The sequence below is a fragment of the Notothenia coriiceps genome, unplaced genomic scaffold (assembly GCF_000735185.1).
Source record: "Notothenia coriiceps isolate Sejong01 unplaced genomic scaffold, NC01 NC01_scaffold00000490, whole genome shotgun sequence".
Classification (NCBI taxonomy): Eukaryota; Metazoa; Chordata; class Actinopteri; order Perciformes; family Nototheniidae; genus Notothenia; species Notothenia coriiceps.
In genome coordinates, this window is record NW_011333191.1 from 195,893 (window position 1) to 221,952 (window position 26,060).

The following is a 26,060-nucleotide window of genomic DNA, read 5'->3' on the forward strand; positions in this document are numbered from 1 at the left end:
TTACGCATGTAGCAACTGTTGTAGTCTTGGTGGTGACTGTCACATGACACGTACTTATGATGAAGAAGTGAAGCTCAGAACAGAAGAGAGAAAAGGACATGTAAAAGATAATTTCAGACAAAGCTGTATGTTTCTTATTGTATTTTTATTCAGCTACTGACTAAATGGAGGTGAATAAACGGGATGTTTTTTAACTGCTGGAAGTTATGGATTTGGGGATTTTTGTGTTCCGTTGGGGGGGGGGGGGTTCATTTGAATTGATATTAAAATGTCTGACAATTCCCACACTTGGTCGACTTTATTTTAACTTTTGTGGTCACTTAACTTATACAAACACTTGTTAGCTGACTTATCCTAACACAAACAGGACAGCACATTTACAGTCATGCTACAGATACAACTCTATATCAAACTGGTTGACATTTGATCTTTGCATTTACTTTTTGGGACAGGAACATACCATTTCAGAAAGCTGACGACACAACTGGATCAACACTACACACGTGGACAAATCCTGAAACATTGAGCAAGTCATTGTATATATATCAGCATTTTGTGTTGTTAAAATAAAAAATGCATCAGCTTTTTAATAAAGTTCTTATGTCATCCTGGCTTTAGAATTGTTCTCAATATGTCCCACTTAGGCCTGATTAGCTTTTTAAACATCAACGCAGGAGATTTTACAATTATATTACCAGGTCATTGCAGTTTACAACGTGTATAAGAAGCTGCTAGAGGTCACTAAGATCAGTTGTGGAAGCAAACACCACAGTTCAATAAAGGAGGAAAACGATATGGACATCTACTGAGGAGATCAGATCCAGGTAGTCGATAAGACAGAAGTTAGATACTTTCATAAATATTTACATCCCTGTATTTTGCTGAGCTTAGCTCCTCATCATTCGTTTTCAATCCCCCTTGTCCAAGTCTTCCTTGCTGGAGGACTCGTCCCCCTCTGCAGGACAATGCTGCTCCTCCGGGGTCTGCAGCTGTTGGGCCTTGAACTCCTGTCGGGCCTCCCGGTTTGACTCCAATAGTTCGTGCAGTTTGCCATTCAGTGAATCATTACGATCTTCTATATCATCAAGATATGAGTTGATCTGATCCAGCGCCGAGTTGATGGCTTCAAACTCTGTGGATATGCATGAAAGAGATTTATGTTAGAGCTTCTATTGAGAAAATAGTTTCTGGTCTTTAACATAAAAAGAGGCTTCTATGTTTTTATCCCTTAGATCCCCATTCATTTGGACAGGATTAAGGTTTCCAAACGTACACTTTTTTTGACTCCCTATTAATATAAGGAACATATTTATTGCTGGCAAAGACAGGCAAGAGGAGAGTAGCCTTATTTAGAGCTTGAGATGTACCGTGTTGTTTCATTAAGCCAAGAACAAATATTTAAAATCTGATAATCCCCAGCATTAACCAACAAAAAATCTGAGTATATTTAACCTGTGTATAATATACTTTCAGATAATAATAATAATAATAATAATAAAGAGATTAAATTAGAGATTTCACAAAAAAGGGTCTTAAAAAAACAACAATTTACAAAACTAGTGTGACTAAATCTGATTTAAAAACAATTAATTTAGAATAATTTGGTTTATTTTTATTCTCAGACAACTTTTAAACAGATTTTAAATCACATTTCTACTGAACACATGCACTTTGATGAACTCTTAATTTGAGGATTTGAACAAGATCTCGAGCAAAAAAAAAGCACTGATAATTCAATAAATCTGCTCTACAAACAGACAACGCAACTACTGTCACTTTGAAAACCCATAAGAATACATACTTGATATGACTGATATACAGAAGTTCAAAATGATATTAACATGCTTCAATCAGAAAGCCCCTCAACAATGCTATGCTAATTCAAAGTCAGTGTCACCTAACATCAGGTGAAGGTGTAAATCTAATTGAAATGGCTGCTTATGACTTTATTGACCAAAAACCTCTGAATTAGCACACTGAACGTGACCCGAGTGATTATCGTTCACTACAATAACGCGACACCGATTATAATGAATGACCACATTAGTGCATTACCTTCTTCCTCAAATTCATCTTCGTCGTCGATAATACCATCGTCAATTGAGATGTGTGGATCTCCATTTGGTCCAGACATTGCATAAATATTCACGTTTAATATTGTATTATAGAAAAAGTGCGCTGTTGTTACTTTATTCTATCGTAGCTAGCTTACTTGACATTTGTCACCTGAAGTGATGGATTGTGGGGGAAATGTGGGCGGGGTTTTGCGTTCTCAGCAAAGATGCTATAATAATAAAGACGAGCAGTCACTCTGTGCAGATAACCTGGCGGGTAGTTGAGTTGATAGTTTTCAACCCTACACCTCAGAAAATCTTTCAAGTGTTGATATGTTACTATTACAAGAGTACGTTTTCGATAAATGTCCTCTTTTTCTCTTAAACTTTCTTCCACTCACTACCACAGCTTTTTATCGACCATTCTTATGATTTCTGAAAATATGGACAGAGTGAACTATCTTATCTTATCATCTCTTTGATTTAGAGTTGTGAGATTCTGCCTGTCAGCTGACTTGACCGACTAAGAGCACATTACTTTATCCAATTAACGTTTTTTTTTTGCATTCTTGAGTTTTCTGTTAGTCTTGACCATAGAATTGTCTGTGTCATTGTAGCAGATTTATTGTGGACAGTTATATTATACTAGTGTGCCTCTACATCTTATTTGATCAGTTTTCCTATGAAGAATACTGAAAACGTAAAGCTTTACTTGGATAACCAACATTTATTTAATCAAATGGTTTTGTTTATAAGTTAAATACAATTAAAGCTGAATAGCTTAATCCAATCGTTGAAGCTGACCTATCTAACTTTGGTCAGTAGATGGCGCCAACAAATCATGCAACAGACCCTGACCCTTTGCCCACGTGTAGTCACTATTTCCTGTAAGGGGTTGGACTATTCTATACACACCGAAAGATCTGTTTTGATTAGTTATTTAAGCTATGGAGGAATTACCTGCGGACGTCAAAGCCTTTCTTCTTAACCACCCTTTCCTCCAGTTTACAGATGGCAAAAAGGTTGGCGAGCTAATTCCATCAGATCTCACGAATCACACTGTCGTACAATGTGATGCTAGCCGTAATGCTAAATGATCACATGGACCCATGCAGGGTGAAGTGTTGTGATGATTGCATGATCACCTAATTGTTTTGTTTTCAGATCAAATGCACTCTGAATGGCCATGAGTTTCCATGCAACCTGACGGAGCTCCAGGCGTTTACTAAAGGGAAGAAATATAAGAAACTGAGTACGACTGCCGAGTTCAACTACAGACAGTATGAACCACATGTTGTGCCAAGCTCAAAACAACCGTAAGGAAGAATAATGCTTACCATGTTATTTATAAAGACAATCACATTTCTAATCTTACTTGCAGAAATTGCACTAGGAATGCCATAATGTATCATCACTCAGAACATGTCTCAATGCGTGTAGCTACCTGCATGTGTGTGATATATCTTTATGTGATGCCTCCTGTCTGTTTCCCAGCAAACAGCTCTTCTGTAGGCTGACCCTCAGACACCTTAACCGGCAGCCTCATCATGTCCTAAGACATGTCAACGGGAAACGCTTCAAGAAAGCCCTCGAAAAATGTCAGTCCATTACTTATCTGCATGCATGTCACCTTGTTCTTTACAGGTTGTGATCTAGTAGGTATAGACTGCTTTTAGGGTATGTTATACAACCTTCGTGACACAGACTTTTCGTGTGATATTCTAATCCGGGAAGGAAATGGAAGCTATCATGATGATCGGATTACTTAAAAAATGTATTTCTATGGTATCACTGTTATGGTCAAGAGAATCTTTCTAAATCTGCTCAGGCAGTTATTTTGTGACAATATTCACACAAAGATTTGTACTGATGGACTTCACCATCTATTTTATATGTACACTGTAGTATTATTTCAGTTCTTATCAGTGTTGATCAGTGTTCTCAGTATGATCAATATTGAGTCAAGCTATTCAACCTCAGAAATATTTTATTATTTACACTTTCAATTTACTAACATGACTGTCTCATTCCTGCTCTAGATGAGGAGTGTGTGGAGCTAGGGATTGATTATGTTCCAGCAAGACAACAACGGAAAAAGCCCAGAGACCCTGAAGAGGAGGCCAGTCGGGGGAAGACCTCAACACATGCGGGAACTTCATCGAGTGAAGAGGATCACAGTGACTCAGAAGACAGCATGAGTGACCTCTACCCCCGTCAGTATCCCAAGTGCACACACTGTAGACTTTTTATTATGGTTATTATGTCTAACTGTGCGTCCCGGTGGTCTGCAGAATTGAACTCCAGGCAAAACCTCATGAATTAAATCACTTGTCCGTCTGAATGGTGGCTTTTAGGATAGGAGTTTTAGTTTGCTGTAACCCTGTTATATGTTCCCACAGCTACGATGTTCAGTTTAAAAGACGAGCCAGAAGAAGTTGTAGAGGGTGAAGCACCTAAGGAGGAAGATGACTTCCAGACAGATGAAGATGAAGAGATGGAGGTGGAGGTGGACACGCAGGTGCAACAGCAGAAACGCAAAAAGGTCTGTAGAAATCTACAATCAATTTTGTTTTTTTGTGTAATTCAATTCATGTTAATAGCTGTCACTGATGAAATGTTATTTTAATTATTGTTTCATTCATTTTTTTAGGAACAGGGCGGGGGTGGTCTTCAGAAGAAATTCAGAAATAACCGCTGGAAATCGGGGCGTAAGAAACCAGTTAAAGTGCCCAATGGACAGTAAACAGAGAAACCATATACATATAGTATTTTTATAACTGGTAATCTGTCAGGGATTTACACAGCACGACCAGTTTGGAGGAGTATTCCTTTCAGAGCCAGCCTGACCTTGTCCTAGGTGAACATCCTTTCGATCTTTCATATTTTCTGCATGTGAAAATGTGTCTGTTGTCAGAGGTGTGATGTTGCACAGTTCTAAAGAGGCTGCTTTATGTAAGGAGGAAGATGTGATAGTGGCAGTAAACACATCATTTTGACTGGATAAGTTGTATTGTCTGGTTTGCAACCAAGTGTTTTTCTAGTATAAAATACAACGATTTGGATTTACAAACATTGTCTGTGTACTCTTTACTTCATTGCCTGAAGAAGATGAAAATAAATATTGATCTTTATAAAAAAGTGACTTTAGCAGGTACAGTAAGAAAAAGCTATTAGCAAGTAATTTGCGATTTGGCACGCAAACAGTTTTGACAGCTACATCAGCTTTCAGTATGATGTTAAGCTGTAGATCACAGCTCTTCCAGTTTCTTTAATGTTTCCCCCAGGATGTACACATTTTCTCTACAAAAACATTAACTTGAAGAATATCTGGAATTACTCCGCCCAGGCACTGCATTAATTCATCTAGTTAACATGTAATTAAGAATTGTGAAATATCTTGTGTAACCACCAAATTGTTCTTCTGAGCCTCGTCATCACTTGCTATCAGGGAGTGTACATATGACTTTCCCCAAGGCTTTGGTCTCGACAGTTAAAGAGCCACAGTGCCTCCTTCAGATTTCCCTCCACAAAGCTGCAGCCAGGCATTTTGAGCAAATAAGAAGCAGCATTAATAGTTAGTTGAAGGCAGAAATTAATAAACATCATGACTAAAATTCATTACATTATTTGACTTGTGTGTGCAGCTTTTACTGCAGTGAAAAAGCCTGGTGTTTTTGTATTCATTAATTTACACATTCAATAATTGTATTTTGTTTCAATAAAGTACTTTGACATTATGATTTTCAAATTCAGCTTTAGTTACAACAGGTTTTCTCATTAAGACATTTCTATTGGTATCTTAGACTTAAAATCTAAGATACCAATAGAAATGTTAGAGCATAACAACAAATGAAGAATCATAAAAGCAGTAAGTCAAATAATTATATCTATAAATAGACATTTCCAATAAAAGAGTAACGTTTATTATAGAAAAATAAGAGGCATGTTTTACTAAAAGTAGAAAGAACAGTGTATGCATACTCATTCAAAATCTAACTTGTATTAAAGTACAAGATAAGTAAAAATATTTAAAATAGACTTCATTTGCCAAAAGTAAAAGTACTTATTATGCAGACTGGAGCATTTTTGGAAAATACTATTATGTAACTCTTAGTTAAATTATATTGTTCACTGCTCCTGAAAACTGGTACTCAATTACATTTCATCACTTACTAAATGTGCCAGCTTTACTTTTATAAAAGGATTAATAGACCATAATAAACATTTTTAGCAAAGAGGAATGAACAGGCATTGTAAAATATCTTGTGTAACCACCAAATTGTTCTTCTGAGCCTCGTCATCATTTGCTATCAGGGAGTGTACGTATGTTTTAAGACTTTCCTCAAGGCTTTGGTCTCGACAGTTAAAGAGCCACAGTGCCTCCTTCAGATTTCCCTCCACAAAGCTGCAGCCAGGCATTTTGAGCAAATAAGAAGCAGCATTAATAGTTAGTTGAAGGCAGAAATTAATAAACATCATGACTAAAATGCATTACATNACTGACAACACTCTTCACCAATGTCTTAGGATTGTATTCATTTAAATGCACTTTGTAATGTGTCTGGGTCAAATGTGACCAAAACGTATGATTTTTTTGTTATTACTTGAAAAGTGAAAAAATAGTATTGCTACAGTACTACCTCTTTGTGTTGCATTGGAGCTCTTTAGCTGTTTTTTTTGTATGTCAGGAAATGTATTAAGACTGCTATTATTGTATTCAGTAAATGCACTTTGTGATGTGCCTGGTTCAAAAAACATAACCTGACTATTTGACTTCTAAAGCAAACAAATGTAATGCTACAACTGTGCAAATTTTTTTCAGATTCTGTTAAATTAATGCTAATTTGTTTTGTTTTTATGCACTTTTTGACTTACCTTTGTTAGGATGAACAATGAATAAAAATTGCATGTTTTTCATCGCAGTAATATGTGTTGGTTTAAAATGTGTCACTACCCGCTTTTTACAGGCCGCTGAATGTCTGGCCCAGCTGAATTTTGTAGTTATAAAATCTGGCCCAACTGAATGTGTAGTTGAATAGCCCTGGGCTACATTATAGTATAAGTATATATGATAATATTATTGTAGGCTATAGTTTGTGTCGATTGTAGGCTATGTTGTACACATATATAAAAACACTATATACCTGCATTTACAAATGTTTTCAATTGTATTTATTTGGTATTCATACTTTAGTACATACACCATATTTGCATGCTTTATTTTTACATTAGATAAGAAGTTGTAGCCCCCTGGCCTCTGTCCAGGATTCTAACAGATTCAGCGCCATGAACAGATCTATAAGTCGGTTTGGGCAAAAAACATTGCAACTATACGTAACATGTCCCACCTTCAACTTGCAAAAAACAGTCAAACCAGATTTAACTTTAGAGAAAAAGATAAACAAGAACATCCCTTTACAGTAAACAGCACAGTTTGACAGAAAACTACAGTGAGAGTAAACCAGTGTCACCACCAAGCGGTGTGCATGGGGATCTGCAGGGATCTCTCCAGAGTCCTCATCCTTCCCCCTTCTGCGCTCGGTGGAGAGGAGTAGTGTACATGCTCGGTGACGGAGATAGTCATATAGCTGAGGTGATCTGACACACCGAGGGGCTGCAGTCAATGAGGGGGATAACCGAAAAGTGATCCGGTGTGTGCGGAAAAAGTCCCTTGATACACGAGGGTGGCGAGGAGGGACGAAGAGGAAAATAAGAGATTAATCCCTCCCTGCTCTGACAAGGAAGATATACTGCCCATTGCATCGCAAAGATGGGGAACCAGGGGATGGAGGATTTGATTCCTCTGGTGAACCGCATGCAGGATGCCTTCTCCTCCATCGGGCAGAACGCGGACCTGGACCTGCCGCAAATCGCTGTGGTGGGCGGCCAGAGTGCAGGGAAGAGCTCGGTGCTGGAGAACTTCGTCGGGAGGTAAGTAGCTTTTCCAGGAAATGCATGTTGGTGCATCACACAAGCGGACGCAATCGCTTTCATTTTTTTTTTTACACTTAACCCCGTCCCCATCCCCCCCTCTGAGGCAGCTTTGAACACACCTCCCAGCCTTGGTTAAAAGGTTTACATGGTGGCACCTTTCACCAGTTGTATCCCTCTTTCACACCAAGGCGAGGAGATTATTTTGTAAGGCCGACATAAATCCCTGATGAAGTTCATCTGATGCATTCAGGGATCCACACATTGCTGTTGAAATGACTTTGCATTTAACATCAAAGTGGGTTTCTAAACTCTATAACTTGGTCCAAAATGTCACACATTTGCACATGTTTATCAATACAAACCTTATGACATCAGTCACAGGGGCAGCTTTTACGCTGACTTCCTACACACAATTACAGGCAGCTTGATGGATGTGTTGTTTGTTTTCTGTGGCAGGGCTACCATTTGGATGTCCGAATCAGGACCAGGCAAGAGGCAACACATTTCTTGCTGTGTGTGTGTGTGTGTGTGTGTGTGTGTGTGTGTGTGTGTGTGTGTGTGTGTGTGTGTGTGTGTGTGTGTTTGTGTGTAGAGGTTTCTCACTGTCAAAGCTGCTGCTGATGCAAAACAAAATGAGGGGAACACATCTGATCTATTATGCTGCAGTATGACCTTGCATATAAAGAGAGAGAGAGAGTCTACCTGAGCTTTGAGCCGTTGCAGCTCAGCTCATCCATCTGTCTGTCAGTGCTTATGCTGTAAGTGAAGCTTACTAAATGCAGGCAGCAACATTGGTGTCACTACCTTACTGTTGTCAGCTCTCTATGCTTGTGTTTCACTTGATCTGAAGATTTTGTGTGTGTGTGTGTGTGTGTGTGTGTGTGTGTGTGTGTGTGTGTGTGTGTGTGTGTGTGTGTGTGTGTGTGTGTGTGATTCAGCAGTATTTCCTGCAAGGTCAGACTGTAGTCACTCTTTGGCTCCAAGCCAGTTCAGCACTACTTTGAAAAAGGCCTAAGTATCACAAGAACAAAATGTAATTTCAACTATTGGAGAGAGTCCATCTGTGCAGTAACTCACAATATTCACGTTCCTTCTTTTCTTACATTGGTTTCACAGTAGGTTCTAAAAGTTCCCCTGATGATGGCCAGAGTGCTAATCCCCATTGTAACAGCTCAGTAGGCGAGGCATGGCCACTGTTTACATGTCAGGGTAATCCACACTTAACGCTACCTGCATCTCAGCTTTTAAAAGGGGCCATTTTTAGAATTTAAAAAAAATAACTACACCAATGTAGCATTGCACTATATTCAAGGAAACAATAGATTAACTTTAACAGTAACCTTATTTCATCATGTTGGTTAACATTTTGGTGACATTCAAACAAACGCACGTGAAAACAAAGCAGTATCGCAATGTCAGAAATGATTGATTCTATGTCCATACTTTGTACCATAATAATTGTGAAAGGCCTACTTAAAAAGCAAAGTTTACATTTGTAGAATATATGTTGACTATATATTTACAGCTATTTTTGAAAGGTTTTGCTCAAATATCAGTTAATCAATGAAAAACACAGGATTTTACTTTTAAGTAATTACTGTTAAAAGCTCCACTTTATACTCATTAAGGGGGCTCAGCTGTAGTCATGGAAACAGCTTGAGTCTAATTACACTGCTTTACCCGAGGGACCGGGGATGCATCATGACAGAAGGTAGAGAGGGAAACATTTGAAATATTATTACAAGGACATTTATAAAGATGTCAACGGATTTGTTTGTGTGTGCCAGTAAAAGCTGCAGTCTGCATCCTGTCATGCAGCATGTGTGTGTGTGTGTGTGTGTGTGTGTGTGTGTGTGTGTGTGTGTGTGTGTGTGTGTGTGTGTGTGTGTGTGTGTGTGAGAGAGAGAGTGTGTGTCTGTGTTATTGCATGCTCTCTCCTAGTCCAGCTGCAGTGACGTGGCTCAGGTCCTCCCATCCTCCTTCTCCCCCATTGTGTTTGCGTTATCTTCCCTCACCCACCACCCACTTACAACACGCTGTACTGTGTGTTTAGTTGCCACACTCTTTCTTCCCTCCATCTCTATCTTCCATAGATGCCTCTCAGACAGTCATTTCATGGGATGTTTCCACCAAACCAGCTACTATTAGGCTAATTGTTCTCCCTCTTAACCGTTAACATTGCTGCTATCGGTTAACAAAGACAACCAATACAAAAGTATAGAAGACCTATACAAGAGACACATTAAGGAATATGATATGAATATGAATAACATCTTGTTTGGGTTTCCTTTTATCACGTCATGCAAATTATAATACATAGGTTATATGGCTTTTACGGACACACTAGCAACTAGAGAATTGATTTAAAGGAGTTAGAAACCGCTGCTCCTTAGTTCACAATGACACGTTTCCTTATAATCTGGATTGCAGGTATGAGGGAGCATGTGAGGACGCTAAGTGTTTCTTCTCTGTCCTTCAGCAGTTTTTCATCCTGCTTTCATAATTTGTCCTCAGAAAGAGTTTTCTGTTGTCTTTGTTGTCATCGCTCAGTTCTCTGTTTATCACCTCGGTTCAACTTCCCATTCTCAGGGTTTGTCTGCTTCATTCAGTTTAAGCGCTTTGTTTTTGTCTGAAAATTAAAGTGCTCCACTCCAAAGTAGAGGCAGCTAGATTAAACTCAATTGACAGGGATACAGACACTCTCTTTTTGAGCAATTTACATCAAAGTCTGCCTTCACAAACAATTCAGTTCATTGCTTTATTGTTTTCCTTTCTTGTTTTACACAATAACGTTTAGGCATGTTTGGCTGGTTATCTAGGGATAACACTTTTTCTTCTATTTTTGGATGAAAAGCAGATTTTCATGTTTTGAACATTAAAAAAAAGTGGTAGGGCAGTAGATATCTTTTTAGGCTGCATAGTGATTATTTTCATTACCGTTTCATCTTTTTCCCCCTATACACAGATAACCATTTTAGTCTATAAAATCTAAAACAAATGTAAAATAATGTAATCAGCAGCTGCCAGTTATAGAACAGATAATGACACAAAAGAAAAATCAGTTGCTGTTAACAATAATGCTTGTCATTAAACCCTGTCATTTGACAATAAAACAATACATCCATATCAGAATAGTTTAGTTTAATTGAATTAGCCATTAATACATTTCAGTTCTATGTTGAACACACCGGTTCAGCATCACTGAACGGTCCTCCTCTACCTTTGTCCCATATGCCTGCGTGTAATTCCACAGTTAAGAAGACATTTTCCAGCTTTGAGACTGAGCACAACCCGTTTCCCACCCTGGGTCGGTCACACAGTCTGTTAGCCTCCCACGAGTCTCATTATCAGAAACAAAGCGAGATGTTCCCGCTCTCCAGAGCCCGACACACGCCGGGCCAGCTGGGGCAAACCTGTGTGCAGGTGAGGACGTTTGGTGACATGTTGACATTTGATTAAATTCAACATTATTACATGAACAGAGGCACATTGTATCTTAAAATACGAGTTGAATTAAGCTGTCTTTTGGTGATGTGTGGTTATAGAGGATAATTGATTTTGCACATTAATGTTTTCTATGCCTAATTTAAACTCTTACATTATATCAAGCAGTGTGTACAAACAAGTTTCAATATGAAAATGGGCTGAATTTTTTTCTTTTTCACATTTGGTTATGTTATTTGATTAAGTTAATAGTCGACAAATCCACCTATAATACGGTCTAAAAAAGCATAGTGTATGTTCTTATTTTGGTCCTGAATGCACTTTTCAGCACCAAGGAGAGCTCTTCCAAAAGCAGCTGCTGCGTTCACCCGTAAATAGAACAAATACTGAACATAGCATAGAACTGAACTTTCCTCTTAGAATAGCTTTTCATGTTTACTATTATAATATGGTCATGATATCTTAAGGATACCCCTGTTTATTGTCAGTATGTTGGATTACAGAAACCTTTTGTTGTTGTAACTCTCGTTGTAAGCCCTGCATGAATCTTTTTTTGCAATAATTACTTAAGGGGATGTGGGGTCAATAGCTGACAGTATCATGCCGAAGGAGAAATGAGTCACATAATTTACGACGTTGTCCTGGGATGTACTCAAACCCTGGATGCTGCTGCTGCTGCTGCTGCTGCTGCTGCATGGTGCGCAGCTGATCCTAGTCAAGCACTTTTTTTTTATCAGTGAAGACTGCAGGCACCAGCGCAAAGCAGAAACATGAAACTACAACACGCACACTTTTCTCTCCCTGCTGCCTGCCAGCACTATTCCAACCCCCACGCAGAGATTAAGTTAATGATATTTAGCTGGTTTCATGAGTTACATAACACAGAGAGGGCCGGAAGCATCATAGGAGCTTCCATCATAGGAAAGATGAGGACAGTACAGTGTCTTCATTGTTGTCAAATAAAAGGAGGGGGTAGTGATATAGAAACACAGGGAAGAAGAGCACTTTAATGATTTATAGATGATGATGCTGCGATTATATAAACTACCCAGCAGCATTTCAAAATTCCTGGTTCGTTCTTAAAAATAAACAAATGAGTCATTAAACAAATACATGACTCTGTACTGTGAACAGTGATTAAACAGTCTCTTAACATTGTGTCCAATACTAATAGGGATGCAAACAGCAATTATTTTCATCATTGATTAATCTGCTGTTTTTTTAAATAATTGATCAATTGTTTGATCTTTATAATGGCAGAAAATAGTGGAAAATGGCAATCAAATGTGGCAAAAAGCCCAGCTGTGCTTGTTTTGTCTGACCCTTCAAACTAAAAGAGTTTCTTATCATCATCAGCATCAAATATTTGCTGCTGAGAAGCTATAATTAGGTAATTCTAAGCTTTATTTCTTTAAAAATGTTTAAATAAATATCAGTTTTTGCTGGATCTTTTTCAGGATATAAGAAGTAAACTGCTACACCAAAAAAAGTTACAGCTCTTAAAGTATTGATAAAAACATTGATGTAAACTATATTTGTCACATGTGAGAGGGAAATCAGTCAGGGAATGACAGACTTGCCCTGATACTGCTCCAGAGGATTACCACTAATCTGTGTTTGGGCCATAGTTCACCTGCAAATCACTCTCCCATTGGCTCTGCTCTAATCTGGATGACCACCACCCAGCAAAACGCCATATCATTGGCTCCTTCTTCTACTGTGTCTGACAGCACTATGTGTGGTTGTGTGTGCCTGTGTGTGTTTGCGTGTGTATTTCCATCATCAAAAAACAGCCTCATCTTTCTAAAACCCAAATACCGCTAAGAAGGGAAATGGCCTGTGATTGCTGCACGCGAGCAGGATTTGATTATTGGAGTGTCTGGAAATTGGATGTGATGTGACGCACATGAGACACAACATAGACTCTATGTGCACACAATGTTCAAATACTGCTTACTGCACGTATTCTTATTTCATATTTTATATTCTATAACTCATTGCATTCCATTTAGCTATAAATTACTGCTTTATTTTATTGCTATTTAACTATATTTTATTACAGTGTCCTTAAAGATTTTTTGCTTTATATGGAGATTCTTTGTTTTATATTTGATGTATGCACCATGACATCAAGTCAAATTCCTCGTATGTGTGAACCTACCTGGCAGTAAACCTGATTCTGATTCATCATCCCATCTTTCCTTGAATATGCAGCTCTCAGAAGTCTGTAGAAGTTTCCGTGCTCCTTCTCTCTCAGTAGCTGGAGAAAAAGCCACATTAAGCTGATCTGTGATGCTCGGGTTTCTGTTTACACACCATCACCTCCACGTTCATCATCTAAAAACACAGTTTCAGTCCCTGGAAAACTCCCACAGTTCCAAATAATTTCCATGTAATTTGTCCTCCACTTTCTTCTGCATTACGTGCATATTTCCAGCCGCCAATCATCACTCCACCACAAGCCCCCATCCTCCCCTTTGTGGGCATCTGCTGGGGGTTTCCATGCACCTGCACCCCCCTCTGACGTAGGGAAAACTAAAGAGAAGAACAGTGTTCGGGGAAGAGAGAGGGGGGAATAGAGAGCGTCTGTGATGCTGAGCTCAGTGGGTTTTGTTTATTTGAATGGCAGCGAGGAAAGCGCGCCGGGCTCCACCTCTCAGCCTCCACACGGGGGTTTGAAGACGCTCTCAATGGGAAAACAAATAATCCACACATTTAAGAGTAGGCTGAAGACTTTCCTCTTTAGTGCAGCGTACACTTAGGACTGGTTTTAAACTCCCTTTTTAACATCCTCTTGGACTGTTCCTTTTACGGAATTGTAATTATTGTACTAACTGTATTTGTGTATTTGTGTTTTGTGCCCATTCAGTGGTATTTTCACATTTAACTTGTCATTTTACTACATTCTCGGATACCTTGTTGTTTTTACATTATTATTCATGTGTGTTGATTTGTGAAGCCCTCTGAGACAAATGTGGTTTGTGATAATGGGCGATATATAAATACATTTGAATCGAATTGAAAAGACTACGTGTTAGAGTACAACAGGAGAGGTGACTCAGTGCCACATCATCATCTGGCTCCTCATCATTCACTAGCACTCGCTGCATCAATGACAACTCACTGATGTAGTTTAAACCTTGTATAGTTAAAGGTCCCATGTCATGCTTTTCCGGTTATCACCCGTCCCCTTGTGTGCTATGAAGGTTTTTCTGCATGTAAACGGTCTGCAGAGTCGCAAACCCTCAAAGTACACCCTGTAGGGAGTAAAGCTCTAACACAGAAAAGACCTGTCTATGCTGCCCCAGAACGCCTCATTGGGATTTCTCTTTTTCTTCCTGGGTACAGTGACGTGCCCATACCTAAATGGACCCATTGGTCCAAATTGATCAATCCGCGGACTTCCTCACACACTCAATCTTTTCTCAGCTGCAGCTCCGCCGATTTCTCCTCCCTGAGGCGGCGGGACGCGGCGAGGCTGTGAGTCGGTGTGAGCACACACACAAACTCCCAGCCAGGCTGCGGGTGTGTGTGTGTGTGGTTTCGCTGTGTCTCGCTGTCTTGCTGACGGCCACTGGGCTCACAGGGAGGGGGGCGGCAGGAGCTCCAACAAGCCGTGTAGGACAGAGAGTGAATACACACACTATACAGAGGTGCTGTATGAGAAACCAATGTGAGTTTGGAACGTTGAACAATGTAATCTATTCTAGTCAACAATGGAATTATGATCAGTAGAAATGGCCATGACATGGGACCTTTAAGTTCAGGGGGGTCTTTAAACTACTGCAACTGGAAGCTCACATCTACTGCAAGTAACACTTTGCATAATTGGAAACATTTAAAAGTCAAATAAAAGCAATATTCTTTCAGTTGCTTGCAAGTACTGAAACATAAAACCAGAACACAATCAAAAGTCAACTTCATACTGTCTGATTACGCTTTCTTTATACATTTTCTACAACATAACATTTTTCTTATAGCCCTTTAAATGATTCGGCAAATAATTCCACTTCTCTACGCCAAGAGACACACATCTGCTTTAAAGTAGTAAGTGCAAACTGATGCCTAACATTACATTTCCTCCTATGATGCTCATCCTCTGAGCTCTGTATGTAGTTTAAAGCTTGTGTAGTTAAATTCAGGCAGTCTTTAAACTACTATGCATGCACCTGGAAGCTCACATCCAAGTAAAAACATTTGCATAATTGGAGTATTTTTCTTAAGTAGTACAATGTTTGATTGACTGAACACTGCCACCGAGAACACAGCACCTACAGACAAAATGAAAACATGTTTGTGTTACTTATATCCAAAAAGCGCATACAAAAATGATATGTTGTGTGTCTAAACCTCCTTGTTTTAGTCCCAGAAGACTGAGGGAAAAAAGAAACACATTAAAACAAAAGGTTTAGTTAGTAATACAGCTTTAACAGCTTAAAATGTGGAGGATTACATGTCCCAGTATCCTCGCAGACAGTGAAATCAGTCATCTTTGGTAACGTGGCTTCAGCAATCCTTGGGAGGTGTTTTCCAAATCCCTTAATTATCTTCTTTCTGCGCATTTGGGGAGGTCACAATAACCTTTTGATGGATCAGGTGCAAGGAGGAGACTTGGAAGTGAGCGATTATCATAAATATTGGACGAAATCTCCCTTTTTATAAGTCTGCTAATCAATCAAACCTGTCAGCAGCTTCTACAAACACTTAACCCTCTGCTTGTTTTTCCCTTTATTTAGTTATGTTAAATAAGATTAAGCTTCATCTCCATTTCTCCTGCAGCCTGAGGAGAACCTGTTGGATGTGATCAGCAGAATAGCGATCTGTCAGGATGAATAATTTCAAATACGTGATGGTGTCCTGATCCAACAACAGCTTTCCATCTTCTGCTGGAAAAATATGTGCAGCTGTAATCTATATTTATGCAGCAGCTCACCCAGAAAATACATTTCTCTAAACGATGGTACTTCTTAAATGACATTCAACTTACATTTGTAAAGAGTAGGAGCTTTTAAAAAATATATACAAGTACTTAAACACACATTTATCCCCGTGAATTATGGGTGAATGGTGTTCTGCTTTTTATCACCATGTTGTATGAGGAAACACTGCCCCCTAGTGGACACTTCTGTATATTTATTCCATAAAAAATGCATTTTTAAGAATTAATTGAATGGCAGATTAAGATAATTGAACTTCAAAAGAATATTGTAGTGTCTCTGGTGGATACAAATCTCCAAAATAGCATAATATACAGCTATTATGCCCTAAAATCAACTTCAATGTGACTTTTAATAGGGTTTGGTTCATTTGGCAATATATTATACGTATTAAATAACTCAATGTTTATGCATTTAAAAAGGAAAATTGCATTTAATTAACATTCCCTTTCCACCTTTTATGTAAATGTGGCATTTTTCTCTAAAATGTGATTTTTTTCTACAGTGCTTGGACACATAATTAAGAATTAGTCGCCTAATGTTATCAATAGAAGTTCTAAAGTACAATGTTTTTATAAATTAAAACACAGAACCAGTGATTTAATGATCCGTAGAGATGGGTAAAATGTTTGTTATTTTGGTAAATAGTCTAATATAGTGTTTTAAAAGGAACAATAAAACTTGAATTGTAGGTCACTGACTTGCCTCTGAAATGCAGAGTGTATACCTTCTCACTTTATTTATGTCTTTGACCCCTCTGTCTCAAAACGATACCCGTGTGATAAAACCAACCCGGTATCACGGCAAGACGTGAACATGTGACGATTTACCATGCTGGGAGACGTGAAGATGTCACGATTTCGTCCCTTCAAACGTGACAGCTACACGGTATTGTTAACGCCAATGTTAACAGTGGAGAAAATAACCGGAATGCAGCAAAATGCTACCCCGACTAAAGATTTAATTTTGTAATAGTCACACTCGATTACGGCAAGTGGGTTCTTGTTTCCCCAGCTGGTCCAACACCCTCTTTTAGCAGAAAACAAAGGCTACATTAAATGTATTAAATCGATGTTAATCCAGCCGTGTGGATCATGGCAGCGGCCAATTAGATAGAATTATCTAGAGATAGATAGAAGATAGAATAGATAGATAAGATAGATGAATAGATTCTATCTATATGCGGCTGGATCCATAGGTGTTGGATTGTGGAATTAACGGACGGCGTTGTGCGAATTGAGTTGCCAAGGCAACAGCTTCTCTCAACTAGAAACCGTGAGTTATCATTTAAAAACATGTTAGAAGGCCCCTCCGAAAATACTTAATGGCAATTAAAATGGTAAATAGAAGGAATGTTGTGTATGACAAAAATACAGATCGGTGATAAACGAAAGCCCAGAACAGACGTAGCGGCAAGATCCTCAGCTCGATATTGAATGGTTTAGCCGCAATGCGCTGGGATTTGGTGGTTTANCATAGACTCTATGTGCACACAATGTTCAAATACTGCTTACTGCACGTATTCTTATTTCATATTTTATATTCTATAACTCATTGCATTCCATTTAGCTATAAATTACTGCTTTATTTTATTGCTATTTAACTATATTTTATTACAGTGTCCTTAAAGATTTTTTGCTTTATATGGAGATTCTTTGTTTTATATTTGATGTATGCACCATGACATCAAGTCAAATTCCTCGTATGTTATCCTACCTGGCAATAAACCTGTTTCTGATTCTGATTCTGACCAACAATACAGCTTGTTGAGTTTGTGTTGCTTCATTTTGAAACATTAGATTTCACATCTCACTCCCATATTGGCCATTCCCTTGTTTTCTTTTAAAGCAAGTCACAGCATAAAAAAAACACAAGAACATCCAACCAATCTGGAAATGGTGTGATATATTATATTTATTTATGCATTTAAAAGAAATTAGAAATGGTAGATTTTGCCATTCATGACTGTGCTGACATGACTTCAGCATTTTTATTAAACATGTATGGAACATTTCTTTTGCACATGGAGCCTCATTGTACTGATGAAAAGTGAAGCACTGAGAGAAAAGGTCATGTGATGTTCACACACTATGTGGGTGTTGTTTGTACATCACTGAATAAGTACAGTCTGAAACGAAGAAGTTATGAGTCACTACTCCAAGCCAGCGTGTGTGTGTGTGTGTGTGTGTGTGTGTGTGTGTGTGTGTGTGTGTGTGTGTGTGTGTGTGTGTGTGTGTGTGTGTGTGTGTGTGTGTGTGTGTGTGTGTGTGTGTGTGTGTGTGTGTGTGTGACAAACTATGAGTGAATTAATGATTTATTAGTCGCTGAAGGTTTATTCCGAAACATATCTCCGTTTGACACTGATCTGTGGGTAACACAAGACGCTAAAATAAATCAATGAAATGAATCTGATTGGGGCTCGGCTACGACTCTCTAAAGGTGATGCTCAGCGTTTCTGTGACCTCCCCCGACCCACAGTATTGACTATTCAAAATCCTTTAAGAAACTGTTAATGGGTCAAATAACCAGGCAGTGTGCATTTTTGTTTTATCTGATTAATTCAAATTTCACAAATCAATGTAGTTCACCACATTCATTTAAAAAAAAAAAGAAGAAATACCCCCATATATATTAAATGATAACCTAAACTATAATACATTGGCAAAATATCTGTTTATGTTGTCATGGTATGAATAATTTACAATATTATAGATGGATAAAGTGGGTAAATGTTGTTTCTGTACTGTGTGCACTTAAAGGTAAGTGCTTGTTGTTTTGACCTTAAATTCACTATGTCGTCTGTCCTCTCTCTCCCTGTAGCAACAAATCATTAATATCAGTTTAGTTTACTTACCAGTTTACTCCTTTTGTATTTGTTCTTTTATTCTTCTCCTGTGTATCTGTGGGTAGGGCAGGTGGGTTGTCTCTGAGCTTTTGGCAGTCATGTAAGTGTGAGTGTTTTCATCTTCACTTCACTGTAGCGGGGGGTGGGGAGGTAAAGGATGAGGTAAAAGATGAGTAAACAGAGAGAGACAATCTTTCCCATACTGTAGCAGTGTGTGTTTGTGTGAAAAACGGATTCTGTCGGTGGCTTCTCCTCTCTTTTTGGAGCATCTTTGTGATGGCATTCTGAGGGGAGGATGAGAAGGAGTAAAGTGAGAAGAAGACCTGCAGTTAGAGCCATCTGTCTTCTCTAAAGGGTGTCCAAATACACACAATCTTACTTACACTGGCAGGCAGGTAGAGCAGCAGATGGACACACACACATCAGAGTTTCCTTTGTTGTATCAAGCCTCTTTATAACAACAATCACTGACATCATAATGAAACTCATGGCTGCTGTGTTGTTCAGTGTAGCAGCTGTAGAGGATTGGCAAACATTAGCTATGATGTCTTTTCATAATTTCCCTTTCCAACAAAGCGCAGGTGGGAAAGGATTAGGAAAGACTCATCTGCAGAACTTGTGATTAAAACACTCACAGAAATGTTAACTTTGATGGCTTTAAGCAATCTTGTGTCACCTTGAGCATTTGACTTGTTTGAATTTGAATGATTTTATAGTCTATTTTTGATTTGATCACTGCCAATAGACTCACATGTTATTTATACAGTATGTTGATCCCTCTCAAAGTATGAATAAATAAACACCAGAAATGTACAGTTAGGGTAGTCGGACAGCAGAGTTGAATGGAACGTTTCAGGTATAACTGTAAAATGTATGTATAATTGGTGTTACTAGTAGTTGGTATACGGTGGTTATGCTAAGCTAACTCACTTATGGTTCCAGCTTCATACAATTTGATCTTCTCCTGTCACTCTTAGCATTTACCAAAACATTCCTTTAACGCTAGAGTACAATGTATGTATTATTACTAACACTTATTTACAATATACACTCAGAGAGAATGATCTAATAACATCAAATAATAGTAGAGCCTTTCTCTGGTTTAGGTCACATTTAGAGCAAAAGCAGTTCAGCTCATGACTCATGTATCCCAACTGCCTCAGGCTTTGCTTCAGGTCCAAACAGAGGCCTCATCTATTTCGTGGACATGGCACTCAGATAACAAAGTATGTTTTATTTCAAAGAAACTTTAAAATACTCTCATGCTGACAATATAAGATGGAAAACTACAGTATATGTCTCTTACAGCCCCTTGTTATAGCCCCCTTTTCTTTTTTTATCGTTCTGGTTTAGATGTACAATGAAATAGCAGAACACCAAAAAGGACATTAAGTCTGTTTGGACCAGAGCTGTTGTGTGAGTGTTTGTTGTTATTTACATTGCACTGCTGCACACACAAACACGCATTTACACTTACTTCTGGTCTGCACTTTGCTCACATTTCCTCACGATGCTGATTCATTATCACTGACTCATGTTCCGCTGAGTTTCTGACATGTTGTGAGTCATATTGTTGTCTCTTGTATTGTTCTTTGTTTAATGGACTATCTTCCCCTCTGTCTGTGTTACAGGGATTTCCTCCCCCGTGGTTCTGGCATTGTGACTCGTCGTCCTTTGGTTCTGCAGCTCATGACCTCCCCCACAGGTAAAAACATCTAACCCATTATACATCTGAGGGACCTTTGTTCTGTCAGTGATGTGTTCATCGTGTATACATGGGTATGTGTTTGTATTTTCCTGGGTGGGCCATAGACAACTTGTTCCTTCCTCGGTTTGAGAATAAAAGGGTCTTCTAAATAAAATATTTGAAATAACTTTTATTTTAAAGTAAACTCCTATTAGGGTTCTTGTCTTTATCGTCTGACTACTAGAGAGAAACTGGCTTTCAAAATATAGGGATGGATGCTATCCATGAGTTGATAATGAGTTATTTTGAAGCCTTTATTTTGTAAAAATTGTAATTGAGAAAAAAAAAAAGAATAGTGTCAGTATCTTCTGTTCTCTAAAATGATGTGGGAGTTTGGTTAAAGACAGCATATTGTGGGCATTAAGCAAAAAAAAAAACTCTTTCCCCTTCTCCACTCACAAACACTTTAGAAAATGTGGATGGCAAACTAATTCCTTTTTTCCTGAATGAAAAACACTTTTAGAAACATTTAGCTTTTAGTTCAGACTGTTGCAAACCTTCTCACAAACCTCTCTTGCCTCAGGACTTAAAAAAGCCTTCCTCCTCCACACTTCTCAAGGGATAAACTTCCTTTGGCATCTTTTCCTCTTCATTTATTTCTACAAACTTAAGAGTAATGCAACATCCTCCTGTTACCATGGTTACACTTCATTAGATTGTTGCAAGGTCCGCTAATAAGCTTATCCTGTCAGCCTGTTCAGAAAGAGTAAATCAGAAAATATACACATTGTATAAATACACCCTTTTGGTTGCTTTATGATCGTCTGCCAGTAGATTTTAAACTGTGACAAGGCTCACAGAGGCAACATATTCTAAAGCTCAGTCCCATTTGCTGCAATTTGCATCAAAATGAGTTTTTCTCACTGAATCTCACTGAAATCACAAACACTCCTTTCCTTTTTTACAATTACACTTTTAATGATTTCTCCTATTTGACTATATCTTCCAGAATATGCTGAGTTCCTCCACTGTAAGGGCAAAAAGTTCACAGACTTTGACGAGGTGCGGCAGGAGATCGAGGCAGAGACTGACCGCATCACAGGGGCCAACAAGGGCATCTCCCCGGTGCCCATCAACCTGCGGGTCTACTCCCCTCATGGTGAGAGACGCAAAACTCTATTTCTTTTTTTTTGAATTATTTTCTTACTCAGCTTTTCACATGTATACAGTCATAGATAATGCAATATTCTCTGTAAGCCTTCTGTAGTTAACAGTTAAATCACAAATCAAACATACATATTTGCGGATAATACAGAGGCAGGCCTCACTGACCTCCAAACATGCTATAACATACTGTATGAACATAAACACGAACAAGGCTATGGGGGTGTACCTGCAACTTATTCAAACAAGGGGGGCATAGAAAAAAATACTAAAAACAAAAATCCCTTCTAGACAAATGATGGTCGTATTGATGTAACATATATTATCCATTTTTCCCAACTTGACAAAAAAATTCCCTGTAGCAATCTCAAAGCAAGGGTTATCCTTTCCATCTTGAAAATATCATAAACATGTCAATGTGAAAACATGTCAACCCACTCATCCAAAGTAGGTTTTCCTGGTTTTAACCACATTCTGGTCATGGCCTTCTTGCAAGCAGCACTCAGGATCCACAATAGATAATTATCTTTAGAGGAAACAATTGCTGGTGGTAAAGCACCCAAATATAACAAATCAAAATGTAAATGGAAAGTCTATCTGAAAAACCTTTTATAAAACTCCATGAACCTGCTGCCAGAAAGGATTCAATGATGTGCAAGACCACACAACTCTATTTCTTCACAGATTTGGGCTGACTTGTCTTGCATGTGTGATCATCAATCATTTATGTACCACCAAGCTTTTTATTTGGCAACAATCTGCATCTGAAGAAGCTCTTGTAGTTCTCTTATCTTCGTCCGGTTCTCTTCTCCCCTCACAGTGCTGAACCTGACCCTGGTGGACCTGCCGGGGATGACCAAAGTGCCGGTGGGCGACCAGCCTGCGGACATCGAGGCGCAGATCAGAGAGATGCTGATGCAGTTTGTCACCAAGGACAACTGCCTGATGCTGGCCGTCTCCCCGGCCAACTCTGATCTGGCCAATTCTGACGCTTTAAAGATTGCCAAAGAGGTCGACCCTCAGGGTGAGTGTATGCACACACACACACACACACACACACACACACACACACACACACACACACACACACACACACACACACACACACACACACACACACACACACACACACATGATTACACTATGTGCAAACAACTGTTTTTTTTCTGTTTTTCTGTGTTTTACAAATAAAGTTTATTTCAAATAAATGCTTTTTATTAGTATAAGAGTAAACAAAAAGTGTCCAACTTGTCCACTGTAGTGATACAATGCCGTCTTAATTTGTAATCATGACATGTCATTTATTGAAAAAAATACTTTTCATTTTCATAGAAAAGCTAAATTTTCATAAGAATATTCATTCAAAAACAACGCTTCAGAAACACTTCTTACATAACACCTATTGTGCAGGACCTTCGCTTGTACTTAGTATCATAAGTATTTCTATCTTGTGATATCTTTTCATTATCTTAAGAAAATGTGTAAATATGCTAATGCTTAAACAACTATTGGTGCACATCATGCATTTACAGCATACCAATTATTTTCAGTTTAACTTTTAGATCCAATTTCAGATTTGGTTTGCTGTAATTGAGCTGTGTGTGTGTGTGTGTGTGTGTGTGTGTGTGTGTGTGTGTGTGTGTGTGTGTGCGTGCGTGTGTGTGTGTGTGTGTGTGTGTGTGTAGGTATGAGGACCATTGGTGTGATCACAAAGCTTGACCTGATGGACGAGGGGACAGACGCAAAGGAAATCCTGGAAAATAAGCATCTCCCACTCAGGAGGGGTGAGCGCACACACACTTCACACGCATAACTTTTTTTTGAAAGTCCGACCAATCAAATTCATTCCATTGATTGTTTTTGGCATCTTCTGTTACCCACAGATCCGTTTCAGACAGAAATATTCATTAAATAAACGTTCAGCCACTGAATCATTCATTTAGACACACACACACACACACACACGCACACGCACACGCACACGCACACACACACACACACTTTTTTCTTCTCTTTTTAGGGCCCTCACAAAAAAACACTCTGTTTCCCTCTTGTGGTAGTAAGGAAGGCCTACAAAAAAAATGCTCAAAACCCTTAAAAAAATACAGAAAAAGTGCAGATGGATGTAAGGAGGAGGTTATGATGAAAACATTACTGAGTGAGAAATCAAAAGACAGAGAGAGAAATGTGGAAGAGGGAAAAAGTAGCAGTTAAGAGAAAAACAGTGTATGTAGGAGCTGGCGTGTGTTTTGCGGGCTGCCCTTTATTGCTATGTGCTGATGCGGTACTTTTCTTTTCCATTTGCAGTTGGTTAGGACCCAGGCATGTGCTTTGGAATATTTTCCATGTCTTTTGTTTTTTATATGCCCCCCCCCTCTTTCGTTTGGTCCCCGTCTCTCTCTGTCTAATCTGGATGTTCACATTTTACAAGGCTGCTGGCTCACAGTTGCATTTGTTATAGAGCATGAAACAGCCTTTGAGCGAGTGATGCATGAGAAAACTTAACTGGAGGTGAAATAGGATCCGCGTGAACTCTCCTCTCACTTTTTATTCTTTCTGTCTTTAAAACTTGGACACACACATAGAGACATTTATCCATCCTCCCTTCCTTCCTATCCTCTAATCATACCATCAATTTATTATTTTCTTGAATCCAATGTCCTCCGAAATGTTTTTAAAAGATTATTAAACACAGTTTTAAGCGGTTTGGTTCTGGATGAGCTGTTCATTTTTGGTTTAACTGATCCAACGCAGTTTAATCTCGCATTAGAGCAAACTGGGATTGCGCCGGGCTCTTTAATTTCTACATATGAAATATCTTCCATTTAAATTTCCAGTCAGGCCGCAGCTATTGAATCTGTTCCAGTCTGCTCTCAACATTTCCAGGAAGTGATAAAAAGAGTTGGATCTGTTTTTTTGCAAATCTCTCAGCGTTGCAGACTGCATTGTAAAATGTCTCTTGTGTGTCCAGGTTACATTGGGGTGGTGAACAGGAGCCAGAAAGACATAGACGGTAAGAAGGACATCAATGCTGCTATGGCCGCCGAGAGGAAGTTCTTTCTCTCCCACCCCGGATACAGACACCTGGCCGACCGCATGGGAACGCCCTTCCTGCAGAAGACCCTCAATCAGGTGTGTAAAAGTCAAACAGAGTGAGAGTGTCAGCAACAGATTATTCAACGTCCATCTAATCTATACTGAATCATGACAGATCGTACATCAAATTATGAGTCTGTTTTTTTTCAAGCAATGTCATTTTAAAGGTCACCTATTATGCAACATTAACTTTTCCTATATTTTATACATAAATATGTGTCCCCTCTGTGGAAAGAGATTCTGGAAGTTTCAGGACAAAAGATTCTCTCACTTTTTGTCCTGATCCATGTATATAAAAACCTGTCTGAAAATAAGATGATCAGATTTTGGCCACTTTATGATGTCATAATGTTTTGTTGGCCAAAAAAAAAACCAAGCACCAAAAACCCCGCCCAACTTATCACCTGAATCTCCTCCTGGAGCACCATTAGGCGCTTTCACACCGGAGTACTTTTCCCAGGAACAGTTCCGATAGTTCCTGGGATTTTGCGTTCACACCAAAAAGATCTGGAACTAGAACTTTCTTTTGCAAACCTTTTCACCCCTTTTTAGTTTCCTCGGGAGGAAAAGGTTCCAATTTCTGATTGGCTGGGCGATTTGCAAACCACGCCCCGTAAAACTCAGAAAAGTTTTGTGAAGCCGCCATTGTATTTGCTGGCATTAGCATTATTAGCATTAGCATTAGCCCAGCGTACCAACGGAGAGAGACTAACTTATGGCAACACAAAAAAAAACATGGGAGCGGTGGAGATGAGGAGGTGTCGGCGTTCTGGCGATTTACTCTGAAGCCAGTCCCCAACTCCGGGGACTAAGTACTGGGAACTAAGTACGGCAAAGTACTTGGTGTGAAAGCGCTTATTGTGTTCTTTTTAACCAAATATCTCGCAGAGGGGCGTGGG

At 38.9% G+C, this 26,060-nt stretch overlaps 3 protein-coding genes across 7 annotated transcripts in view; 2 read left to right on the top strand and 1 right to left on the bottom strand.

The window, feature by feature from the left end:
• Positions 1-124: 124 nt before the first annotated feature.
• Positions 125-2,236, bottom strand: bbln (bublin coiled coil protein). Its single transcript, XM_010780608.1, has 2 exons — positions 2,056-2,236; positions 125-1,132 (listed from the first exon to the last, which is right to left on the bottom strand). Exons 1-2 carry the CDS (start codon positions 2,132-2,134, stop codon positions 909-911), a joined length of 303 nt encoding a protein of 100 aa, XP_010778910.1. The 5' UTR covers positions 2,135-2,236; the 3' UTR covers positions 125-908.
• Positions 2,237-2,915: 679 nt separating this feature from the next.
• Positions 2,916-5,124, top strand: surf2 (surfeit 2). The gene is made up of 6 exons (XM_010780616.1): positions 2,916-3,076; positions 3,219-3,370; positions 3,549-3,652; positions 4,094-4,267; positions 4,454-4,596; positions 4,705-5,124. The coding sequence occupies exons 1-6, from the start codon at positions 3,002-3,004 to the stop codon at positions 4,795-4,797; spliced, it is 741 nt and encodes a 246-aa protein (XP_010778918.1). The 5' UTR covers positions 2,916-3,001; the 3' UTR covers positions 4,798-5,124.
• Positions 5,125-7,306: 2,182 nt separating this feature from the next.
• The window catches only part of dnm1a (dynamin 1a), a 61,795-nt gene continuing 43,041 nt past the window's right edge, over positions 7,307-26,060 (top strand). For all 5 annotated transcript variants that reach the window (XM_010780631.1, XM_010780624.1, XM_010780638.1 and 2 more), the window contains exons 1-6: positions 7,307-7,985; positions 20,846-20,919; positions 21,911-22,060; positions 22,886-23,089; positions 23,751-23,849; positions 25,037-25,197. In XM_010780631.1, coding sequence (XP_010778933.1) covers positions 7,825-7,985; positions 20,846-20,919; positions 21,911-22,060; positions 22,886-23,089; positions 23,751-23,849; positions 25,037-25,197 — 849 coding nt within the window. In that variant the 5' untranslated portion in view covers positions 7,307-7,824. The remainder of the gene's footprint in view (positions 7,986-20,845; positions 20,920-21,910; positions 22,061-22,885; positions 23,090-23,750; positions 23,850-25,036; positions 25,198-26,060) is intronic.